The sequence below is a fragment of the Oncorhynchus gorbuscha genome, linkage group LG23 (assembly GCF_021184085.1).
Source record: "Oncorhynchus gorbuscha isolate QuinsamMale2020 ecotype Even-year linkage group LG23, OgorEven_v1.0, whole genome shotgun sequence".
Lineage (NCBI taxonomy): Eukaryota > Metazoa > Chordata > Actinopteri > Salmoniformes > Salmonidae > Oncorhynchus > Oncorhynchus gorbuscha.
Genome location: NC_060195.1, coordinates 65,952,425 through 65,964,511, shown reverse-complemented (window position 1 = coordinate 65,964,511; position 12,087 = coordinate 65,952,425). Strand labels below are relative to the sequence as shown.

Sequence of the window (12,087 nt, the reverse complement as noted above, 5' to 3'; positions counted from 1 at the left end):
ATGTAGACTAGATCTGAAAGAAGCCCTGGGCACTTCATGTAGACTAGATCTGAAAGAAGCCCTGGGCACTACATGTAGACTAGATCTGAAAGAAGCCCTGGGCACTACATGTAGACTAGTCTGAAAGAAGCCCTGGGCACAACATGTAGACTAGATCTGAAAGAAGCCCTGGGCACTTCATGTAGACTATATCTGAAAGAAGCCCTGGGCACTACATGTAGACTAGATCTGAAAGAAGCCCTGGGCACTTCATGTAGACTAGATCTGAAAGAAGCCCTGGGCACTACATGTAGACTAGATCTGAAAGAAGCCCTGGGCACTTCATGTAGACTAGATCTGAAAGAAGCCCTGGGCACTTCATGTAGACTAGATCTGAAAGAAGGCCTGGGCACTACATGTGGTTAGAGCATTGGACTAGTAACCGGAAGGTTGCAAGTTCAAACCCCCGAGCTGACAAGGTACAAATCTGTCGTTCTGCCCCTGAACAGGCAGTTAACCCACTGTTCCTAGGCCGTCATTGAAAATAAGAATTTGTTCTTAACTGACTTGCCTGGTTAAATAAAGGTAAAATAAATAAATACATAAAGAATGTAGACTAGTCTGAAAGAAGCCCTGGGCACTTCATGTAGACTAGATCTGAAAGAAGCCCTGGGCACTACATGTAGACTAGTCTGAAAGAAGCCCTGGGCACTACATGTAGACTAGTCTGAAAGAAGCCCTGGGCACTTCATGTAGACTAGTCTGAAAGAAGCCCTGGGCACTTCATGTAGACTAGTCTGAAAGAAGCCCTGGGCACTTCATGTAGACTAGTCTGAAAGAAGCCCTGGGCACTTCATGTAGACTAGTCTGAAAGAAGCCCTGGGCACTACATGTAGACTAGTCTGAAAGAAGCCCTGGGCACTACATGTAGACTAGATCTGAAAGAAGCCCTGGGCACTACATGTAGACTAGTCTGAAAGAAGCCCTGGGCACTTCATGTAGACTAGTCTGAAAGAAGCCCTGGGCACTACATGTAGACTAGTCTGAAAGAAGCCCTGGGCACTTCATGTAGACTAGATCTGAAAGAAGCCCTGGGCACTTCATGTAGACTAGATCTGAAAGAAGCCCTGGGCACTTCATGTAGACTAGATCTGAAAGAAGCCCTGGGCACTTCATGTAGACTAGATCTGAAAGAAGCCCTGGGCACTTCATGTAGACTAGATCTGAAAGAAGCCCTGGGCACTTCATGTAGACTAGATCTGAAAGAAGCCCTGGGCACTTCATGTAGACTAGATCTGAAAGAAGCCCTGGGCACTTCATGTAGACTAGATCTGAAAGAAGCCCTGGGCACTTCATGTAGACTAGATCTGAAAGAAGCCCTGGGCACTTCATGTAGACTAGATCTGAAAGAAGCCCTGGGCACTTCATGTAGACTAGATCTGAAAGAAGCCCTGGGCACTTCATGTAGACTAGATCTGAAAGAAGCCCTGGGCACTTCATGTAGACTAGATCTGAAAGAAGCCCTGGGCACTTCATGTAGACTAGATCTGAAAGAAGCCCTGGGCACTTCATGTAGACTAGTCTGAAAGAAGCCCTGGGCACTTCATGTAGACTAGTCTGAAAGAAGCCCTGGGCACTTCATGTAGACTAGATCTGAAAGAAGCCCTGGGCACTTCATGTAGACTAGTCTGAAAGAAGCCCTGGGCACTTCATGTAGACTAGTCTGAAAGAAGCCCTGGGCACTACATGTAGACTAGATCTGAAAGAAGCCCTGGGCACTTCATGTAGACTAGATCTGAAAGAAGCCCTGGGCACTTCATGTAGACTAGATCTGAAAGAAGCCCTGGGCACTTCATGTAGACTAGTCTGAAAGAAGCCCTGGGCACTACATGTAGACTAGATCTGAAAGAAGCCCTGGGCACTACATGTAGACTAGATCTGAAAGAAGCCCTGGGCACTTCATGTAGACTAGTCTGAAAGAAGTCCTAGGTACTTCATGTAGACTAGTCTGAAATAAGTCCTAGGTACTCCATGTAGGCTAGTCTGAAAGAAGCCCTGGGCACTTCATGTAAACTAGTCTGAAAGAATTGGACAAATCAGAATGCAAGGTGACATATTTATTATTTATCCAATGTTTTCAGATCTACACAGTGCCCTGGGACCTAAGTTAGGGCTAGTGCTTTGTTTCTGGACTGGGACAATGGGACTCCTGTACTCTAAGCGCTTGCTTCGTGTGTGTAACCTCACCTCCTGTCCTGTCTCCTCCCCTGCAGTAGAGAGTGGTGTGACTCTACTGCAGCTGATCGGAGACCTGCCTCCTGATGATTCCCAGGCCGGTCCGGGGGGGAAACCCGCCTACTACTTCGGAGGGCAGGACGGGCTGACTGCTGCGGGACAGCCGGCCCTGGCCCACCTCCCCAACCCCTTCTACAGAGACTTCTCCCTGGTCTTCCAAATCCTCCCCTCCAGCCCCGGGGTCCTCTTCTCCATCACAGACGCCTCCCAGAAGTTCATGTACGTGGGGGTGAAGCTGAGCGCCGGACGCTGACGGCAGGAATCAGAAGATTCTGTTCTACTACACAGAGCCCGACTCTGAGGCCTCGTACCTGGCCGCTAGTTTCACCGTGCCCTCCCTGGACCTAGTCTCCTGGACCAAGTTCTCTCTGTCCGTGTTCAACGACCAGGTGACCTTCTTCATGGGGTGCGACGCCTCTGGGAAGACGGTGAAGTTGGAGCGCTCGCCGGATGACATGGAGCTGGACAGCGGGGCGGGCATCTTCGTGGGTCAGGCGGGAGGCGCGGACCCTGACAGGTTCGAGGTACAGTATGGATCGCCAACCACACCTCTAATGCTGACCTGACCACACATATTTACCTCAAACTTTATTGTTCCCTCATGTAAAACATCTTTATTGTTCCCTCATGTAAAACATCTTTATTGTTCTCTCATGTAAAACATCTTTATTGTTCTCTCATGTAAAACATTGGTATGTATAACTCTTCCTCTAAAGTCTCTGTTGTTCTGCACCCCCACCCTCAACCCTCGCTCTGGTGTCAAACCCCATGTGACCATCACGTGTTTAGACGGGTCAGTGACTATGCTGAGGGGTCAAAGTTGAAAGGCCAGACGTCAGGCCAGGTCAGCAAATAGATTTACTAGAGGGAGGAGGGGTTAGTAGTGCTGTGTTAGTAAGATGTGACTGGCTGTCTGGCTTTCCTGTTGCCAGTGACACATACCTGACTGAGATTCCTGAGGGAGCGAATAGTGAGGGATTTACCCCCAAACAACGTGTGGGTTTAGGTTTCATCTCACTAACACCTGCTGTTTTTAACAGACAGTGTGTTGAAACGTGCATTCTCATAGTCTAACTCTATCAGGCCCCTGGGAGAGATTTAGAACCCTGTCATTCTCATAGTCTAACTCTACCAGGCCCCTGGGAGAGTTTTAGAACCCTGACATTCTCATAGTCTAACTCTACCAGGCCCCTGGGAGAGTTTTAGAACCATGTCATTCTCATAGTCTAACTCTACCAGGCCCCTGGGAGAGATTTAGAGCCCAGTCTGTTGTTTCAGCAAGACTCTGTCTGTTCTGAGTTAGCCACGGTCAGTCAGACACATCCTCTTTACATTTGATTGTATATTAATGGCTTTGATCCTGACTAGCATCATTAAATTCATACTGCACCAATGGCTATACAGTATCTCCTTTCTCACAGCCATCAGTGTGTTTGTCTGTGTCACTGTGTGTGTGTCTGTGCATGTTGTGCAGGGGGCGATCGCTGAGCTGAACGTGGTGGGTAACCCTCGAGCAGCTGAGCTACTCTGTGAAGATGATGATGACTCAGACGCTGTGAGTGATTAGACTGTAGAACCAGACACAGTTTAGAAGGAATATGATATGATTCATGTCAACTAACGTTTTCTCAAATGCCTTGACTTGTCTCTGTTTGTCTTGCTGTCTCTCTCTCTCTCTCTCTTCTGCTGTCTCTCTCTCTCTCTTCCTCTGTCTCTCTCTCTCAGGCCTCAGGTGACTTTGGCAGTGGGGATGGGGACAGAAGAGAGACCGGCAAAACTGTAAAGGAATCTTCTTTATCCTATTATGTCCTGTTAATCTATTCTGTGATGTGGAAATAGAAGGAAGGATTTACTGTGAAACTATTGGATCAGGGTCTGTCTGTCCTGTCTAACCTTCCTCTCCTCCCTCCTGTCAGACCACCCCTCCATCTCTCCGACCGGTGCCAGAGCCCCCTCTGACATCATCAGTGAGCGACAGGCTCTCAGAGACAGGTCAGTGGGCTGAGTCGAACAATGATGATATCATCTGTAAAGTTATCCTTTAAAATATTACTTAGGTTTATTGAAAATGCGCATATAATAGTGAACCAACTAAGCTATATTTAGAGTAACTGCAGTGCTAACAAAAACTATTGATGTAAAAATTGTGCAACTATCTATCAGGGAAATATGTACCTAGTGTAACACGAGAACCTTGTTGCTCGTTACATACAGTATGCTGGGATATACAGCACACTAGCACCTTCTAGTGGAGAAGGTAGACATTACCTTTAATTTTCCTTCAAGAGTGGCTGATTGGAAAGGAAAAGGAATGGGGGATACCTAGTCAGTTGTACAACTAAATGTATTCAACTGAAATGTATCTTACCCATTTAACCCCTCTGAGGGGGGGCTGCCTTAGTCGAAATCCACGTCATTGGTGCCTGGGGAACAGTGGGTTAACTACCTTGCTCAGGGGCTGAACAATAGATTTTTAACTTGTCAGCTTGGGGATTCGATCCTGCAACCTTTCGGTTACTGGCCCAACGCTCCTACCCGCCAGGGGATTGTTGATCACTGTTAGCGTTTTCTAGTGTACGAACTAGGCATGCAGGTAAGTGTGTTTGTGTTTATTGACTGTAGGTGACGGGAATCATCAGACCTCAGTAGAGTCCAGACCAGGGTCAGGAGGTCAACCAGGTAGGTCACTGGAAACGTTGTCTGTCTGTCTGTCCGTCCGTCTGTCAGGCTATATCATAAACTCTCTCCAATGAGGTCCAGTGGAGTTCCCTGACAACCAGTCCCTGATTTCAGGACAGTATACCCTTACCACTCCATGTCAGAGTTCAGGGAATCTGCACTGGACTAGGTTGATGAGATCTCATCATGCCATCCTCAGCATGTCCTGTCTGCATGGAACTCTGTGGAGTAGGTTGGCATGGAACTGTGTGGAATAGATTGGCATGGAACTCTGTGGAATAGATTGACATGGAACTCTGTGGAGCAGGTTGGCATGGAACTCTGTGGAGCAGGTTGGCATGGAACTCTGTGGAGTAGGTTGGCATGAAACTCTGCGGAAGGGGAGGACAAAGGGTAGTAGGATGCTAACTGAGGATAGAGGATGCGAGTGAAAGTGACGATGACAGCAACATTCATGCCGATGATGACAACGATGTTACTTCTGACGTCTATTCTAACACCCAACTCTTCCTCTCTCTGTGTCTCTCTGTGTGTCGTCAGGCCCTACTGGTTCTAACGGATTGAAGGGGGACAGAGGGGAGAAGGGCAGTCCAGGGGACAGAGGTCCCGTCGGGCCAAAGGGGGAATCGGGGTCTTTCTCCAGCTCTGCTTCTTCCTCTGGCTCTTCATCAGGCGGAGGAGAACGTGGAGAAAAGGTACTGTCTGGCACAGTACTGTGTGTTATACAACCCCTATAACTGATGACCCCCATAGCTGATTACATCTGATTCAGACAGACCACATACATGCCTCTGAGACACATGTAATAGTTTCAACATTACTTACAACTTGTCTTTGTCTCCTTTTCCTTTCAGGGAGACAAAGGCTTGAAGGTATGTTTTGACTTTGTCCTTCCCAGCTTCTTTTTATTTGACTTCATCTTCGCTAGTCATTGAAGTGATCAGATTAAATAGGTAGTTGATTGTTTTCTTCCCACAGGGCAGTTCTGGGTTTGGTTACCCAGGCTCCAAGGGGGACCGTGGTGTACCTGGTCCCCCTGGCCCTCCTGGCCCTGGGGGGCCAGCTGCCCAGGTTGTGAGGCTAGGGGACGGCTCTGTGGTGCAGCCAGTGGCTGGGCCAATGGGACCGATGGGGCCCCCAGGGGCCAAAGGACCAGCAGGACCCCAGGGACCAGAGGGAGAAGCGGTGAGTTGTACCATACCGTCTGACATACAATGCATTCGGAAAGTATTCAGACTCCTTGACTTTTACCACACGCAACAGCCTTATTCTAAAATGGATGAAATCGTTTTTTCCCCCTCAACCATCTACAAACAATACCCGATAGTGACATAGCAAAAACAAGTTTTTCGACATTTTTGCACATGTATTAAAAATGAACAACTGAAATATTACATTTACATAAGTATTCAGACCCTTTACTCAGTACATTGTTGAGGCACCTTTAGCAGCGATTACAGCCTCGAGTCGTTTTGGGTATGACGCTACAAGCATGGCACAACTGTATTTGGGGAGTTTCTCCCATTTTTATCTGCAGATCCTTGCAAGCTCTGTCAGGTTGGATGGGGAGCGTTGCAGCACAGTTATTTTCACATCTCTCCAGAGATGTTAGATTGGGTTCAAGTCCGGGCTCTGGCTGGGCCACTCAAAGACATTGAGACTTGCGTTGTCTTGGCTGTGTGCTTAGGGTCATTGTCCTGTTGGAAGGTGAACCTTTGCCCCAGTCTGAGGTCCGCTTTGGAGCAGGTTTTCATCAACTATCTCTCTGTACTTTGCTCGTTCATCTTTGCATCGATCCTGACTAGTCTCCCAGTCCCTGCCGCTGAAAAACATCCCCAAAGCATGATGCTGCCATCACCATGCTTCACCGTAGGGTTAGTGTCAGGTTTCCTCCAGACATAACGCTTGGCATTCAGGCCAAAGAGTTCAATCTTGGTTTCATCAGACCAGATAATCTTGTTTCTCATGGTCTGAGAATCTTTAGGTGCCTTTTGGCAAACTCCAAACGGGCTGTCATGTGCCTTTTACTGAGGAGTGGCTTCCGTCTGGTCACTCTTCCATAAAGGCCTGATTATTGGAGTGCTGCAGAGATTATTGTCCTTCTTGAAGGTTCTCCCATCTCCGTCTGAGCTCTGTCTGAGTGACCATCGGGTTCTTGGTCACCTCACAAACTAAGGCCCATCTCCCCCGATTGCTCAGTTTGGCTGGGTGGCCAGCTTTAGGAAGAATCTTGGTGGTACCAAACTTCTTCCAATTAAGAATGATGGAGGCCACTGTGTTCTTGGAGACCTTCAATGCTGCAGAAATGTTTTGGTACCCTTCCCCAGATCTGTGCCTCGACACAATCCTGTCTCGGAGCTCCACGGACAATTCCTTCGACCTCACGGCTTGGTTTTGGCTATGACATGCACTGTAGTATCTTTATATAGACAGGTGTGTGCCTTTTCAAATCATGCCCAATCAATGGAAACAGGATGCACCTGAGCTCAATTTCTAGTCTCATAAGCAAAGGGTTTGAATACTTATGTAAATAAGGTATTTCTGGGGGGGGGTTTGCAAACATTTCTAAACCTGTTTTTGCTTTGTCATTATGGTTTGTCATTATGGGGTATTGTGTGTAGATTGCTGATTTATTTAATCAGTTTTAGAATAAGGCTGTAACGTAAGAAAATGTGGAAAAAGTCAAGGGGTCTGAATACTTTCCGTAGGCACTGTATTCTGGTAGAGCATTCTCACTTTATTTGGTCTCAGTACTTGTACGTTTTTCTTTGAATTGACTGTAACAAACCATATCTATTTCATTCCCCAGGGGGATCCAGGAGAGGATGGCAAATTAGTGAGTGTCACTTTCTGATGTTTTATCCCATTGATCTCATGTCATGGGTTTTTATTCATTGTTAATTGTGTGAGGAGAAATACAGTGGTGGTCAGATGTCATTATTGATAAGCGGTGGTGGTCAGTAGCAGTGGTCAGACAGTGTCAGCCTCACTAAGCTGTGTCTTCTCTCTCTGTCCCACCACAACTCAGGGACCTGCCGGAGACAGAGGGTTCCCAGGAACACAAGGAGACTCAGGGGTCAAAGGACAAAAGGTAAAGGCCAGAAGCCATTTATTGAAGAGCATGAGTATTTGAATATTATCGGAGGTTAAATACTGAGTGTTTTCCCTGTGACCTCTCCAGGGGGATCGTGGTGATGGTTACCCAGGACCCAGGGGTTCTCCAGGGCCACCTGGACCCCCAGGCCCAGGGACAGTTGATCGCGCTGTGAGTCAACCACTACAGCATCAGGCCATTCAGCCCATTAATTTATGTGGATCAGACATGAATATACCAATATACCACTTTTAATGTTTCTTCATTTGTCCCTAGACATTTGTGGATGTGGAAGGCTCCGGAGGATTCCCAGATTTGGAGAGAATACAGGTATGTTTTAGCCACAGAGATTTTGAGTTTGGCCCAGAAAAATGACTTTTCCCAAACTGTATATTGTGAAACCCAAGACTGTTGTGTTGACTGTTTCTTTAGACTCTCCGTGGTCTACCAGGCCCCCCGGGCCCACCAGGTCCCCCTGGCCCCTCAGCCGGTGGTGTCAGCTCCCATGGGTCAGGCTCTTTCGGGCCCCCTGGACCTCCCGGACAGGACGGGGCCCGTGGCCTACCAGTGAGGACCCTCTCTCTACTATATCTGACGTGACAATGTTTTGTGCCTAGTTAACTGTAGACAGCACAACTACAGCATTGAAATGAATGTCTTGATTTGTTGACCATTATGTATTGATATCACGCTGTGTTTTTCAGGGGCCCGCTGGTCCACCTGGCAGGCCTGGAACCCCAGGACCCAGTAGCGGAGAGAAGGTATGAGACAGGGAGGAGACTTGTTTTATTTTAGCTCAACTGATCATACTAAAAAAAAAAACGTCCTCACTGTTAACTGCGTTTATTTTCAGCACACTTAACATGTGTAAATATTTGTATGAACATAACAAGATTCCACAACTGAGACATAAACTGAACATGTTCCACAGACATGTGACTAACAGAAATGGAATAATGTGTCCCCTAAAAGTAAGTCAGTTTCTGGTGTGGCCACCAGCTGCATTAAGTACTGCATTGCAGTTCCTCCTCATGGACTGCACCAGAAACTGGACAGCACATGGACTGCACCTCACCCTCCGGTCCAACAGGTCCCAGACGTGCTCAATGGGATTGAGATCCGCGCTCTTCGCTGGCCATGGCAGAACACTGACATTCCTGTCTTGCAGGAAATCATGCACAGAATGAGCAGTATGGCTGGTGGCATTGTCATGCTGGAGGGTCATGTCAGGATAAGCCCGCAGGAAGGGTACCAGATGAGGGAGGAGGATGTCTTCCCTGTAATGCACATCATTAAGATTGCCTGCAATGACAACCAGCTCAGTCCGATGATGCTGTGACACACCACCCCAGACCAAGACGGACTCACCACCTCCAAATCTATCCCGCCCCAGAGTACAGGCCTCGGTGTAATGTTCATTCCTTTGACGATAAACGCGAATCCGACCATCACCCCTGGTGAAACAAAACCACGTCTCGTCAGTGAGGAGCACCTTTTGCCAGTCCTGTCTGGTCCAGCGATGGTGGGTTTGTGCCCATAGGCAACGTTGTTGCCGGTGATGTCTGGTGAGGACCTGCCTTACAACAGGTCTACAAGCCCTCAGTCTAGCCTCTCAGCCTATTGTGGACAGTCTGAGCACCGATGGAGGGATTGTGCATTCCTGGTGTAACTCGGGCAGTTGTTGTTGCCATCCTGTACCTGTCCCGTAAGTGTGATGTTCGGATGTACTGATCATGTGAGGGTGTTGTTATACGTGGTCTGCCACTGCGAGGACGATCAGCTGTCCGTCCTGTCTCCCTGTAGTGCTGTCTTAGGCATCTCACTGTACGGACATTGCAATTTATTGCCCTGGTCCACATTTGCAGTCCTCATGCCTACTTGCAGCATGCCTAAGGCATGTTCACGCAGATTTTTATTTTTTTATTTTTTATTTCACCTTTATTTAACCAGGTAGGCTAATTGAGAACAGGTTCTCATTTGCAACATTTGCAACATTTGCAAGATGAGCAAGAACTCTGGTCATCTTTCTTTTGGTGTTATTCAGAGTCAATAGAAAGGCCTCTTTAGTGTCCTAAGTTTTCAGAACTGTGACCTTAATTGCCTACCATCTGTAAGCTGTTAGTGTATTAACCATTATACAGGTGCATGTTCATTAATTGTTTATGGTTCATTGAACAAGCATGGGGAAACAGTGTTTAAACCCTTTACAATGAAGATCTGTGAAGTTATTTAGATTTTTACAAACTATCTTTGAAAGACAGGGTCCTGAAAAAGGGGTGTTTCTTTTTTTGCTGAGTTTATATATCACTGTATACAGCACAGAACTGGACCTTTGTATAGGGATCCTTTTGAGATGATTGTCTCTATCTCTCTCATCCGCAGGGAGAAGCTGGTGATCTAGGTCTTCCAGGGCCCAGTGGAGAGAGGGTGAGCTCTCAAATACACCCATACTATCCCACCTCTAAATCTTAAATATATAGCTATTTTCACTTTGACCTTGTTTGTTTGGTGTGGGACTTCTCCTAGAGATCGATAGTCTAAACATGATGTTGGTGGTGGGACTTCTCCTAGAGATCGATAGTCTAAACATGATGTTGGTGTGGGACTTCTCTTAGAGATCGATAGTCTAAACATGATGTTGGTGTGGGACTTCTAGAGATCGATAGTCTAAACATGATGTTGGTGTGGGACTTCTCTAAGAGATCGATAGTCTAAACATGATGTTGGTGTGGGACTTCTAGAGATCGATAGTCTAAACATGATTTTGGTGTGGGACTTCTCCTAGAGATCGATAGTCTAAACATGATGTTGGTGTGGGACTTCTCCTAGAGATCAATAGTCTAAACATGATGTTGGTGGTGGGACTTCTCCTAGAGATCGATAGTCTAAACATGATGTTGGTGGTGGGACTTCTCCTATAGATCAATAGTCTAAACATGATGTTGGTGGTGGTACTTCTAGAGATCGATAGTCTAAACATGCTGTTGGTGTGGGACTTCTCCTAGAGATCGATAGTCTAAACATGATGTTACTCTAAACATGATGTTGGTGGTGGGACTTCTCCTAGAGATCAATAGTCTAAACATGATGTTGGTGGTGGTACTTCTAGAGATCGATAGTCTAAACATGATGTTGGTGTGGGACTTCTAGAGATCGATAGTCTAAACATGATGTTGGTGGTGGGACTTCTCCTAGAGATCGATAGTCTAAACATTATGTTGGTGGGGGTGTGAGGATTTTATGCTTATGCTTGTCTCCCTCTAGCAAAACTCTTTGTCTGCCTTCTCCAACTTTTTGACCAGTATCTTTAGTGAAGGTGATGGGTCACAGGTACTACTGGGTCCCCTGCTATTTGTTCCTTGTTTTCATCTGCATACTATTGGTTCCTTGGTTTCGGCTGCATTCATCACATGGGGGAATCAACTCACTGAGAAAAACTCTAATTCCCAGTGTTTCATTATAGGACAAATGGAACATTTGCTTGTTTGCCTTCTGACATAGCATCTTAAATAGCATGTCGTTGCTTAAGATATTTTACCATCAGTCTGGATGTTTAATATTGGAACTAAACTATATGCAGTCATTGTTTTTTGAAATTGTTTTTTTATTATTATTTTCAATATTGATTTACATTGCTTGTTATAGTAATAATTCAGCTTAAATGTGTTTCCAATTGTGTGGAATGCTTCTTTATTTGTCTGTTAGCATGCTGTGTTAATTATGTCTACATGTAAATGGACTGCTGATTTTTACACACACATCATTACAATCTCTCTCTGTCTCTCACCTCTTCGCTCCTAACCACCAGGGTTCTCAGGGTGACCCTGGAGTGCCTGGTCAGACAGGGCAGGGGGGCTTGGCTGGGCTTCCTGGGCCCATGGGACCGATTGGGACTCCAGGACCACCCGGACCCCCCGGACAGTCCTACCCTGTGCGTTATGTGAGTACTGTACACAACTCCTGCCACCCACCCAGACTACATCAACTACAGCTTAACCTCCCACCCCACAGCTCCCTTCATTCAAATTGTTACCAATTTG

At 46.7% G+C, this 12,087-nt stretch overlaps 1 protein-coding gene across 1 annotated transcript in view; it reads left to right on the top strand.

Moving 5' to 3' along the window:
- LOC124011152 (collagen alpha-1(XVIII) chain-like) overlaps positions 1-12,087 on the top strand; it is a 39,707-nt gene that overhangs the window by 17,291 nt on the left and 10,329 nt on the right. The window contains 17 exon segments of the mRNA XM_046324226.1: positions 2,253-2,521; positions 2,523-2,798; positions 3,749-3,829; positions 4,000-4,053; positions 4,191-4,266; positions 4,897-4,953; positions 5,494-5,648; positions 5,808-5,825; positions 5,932-6,138; positions 7,763-7,789; positions 7,982-8,044; positions 8,135-8,218; positions 8,324-8,377; positions 8,480-8,614; positions 8,752-8,808; positions 10,430-10,474; positions 11,856-11,987. Coding sequence (XP_046180182.1) covers positions 2,253-2,521; positions 2,523-2,798; positions 3,749-3,829; positions 4,000-4,053; positions 4,191-4,266; positions 4,897-4,953; positions 5,494-5,648; positions 5,808-5,825; positions 5,932-6,138; positions 7,763-7,789; positions 7,982-8,044; positions 8,135-8,218; positions 8,324-8,377; positions 8,480-8,614; positions 8,752-8,808; positions 10,430-10,474; positions 11,856-11,987 — 1,790 coding nt within the window.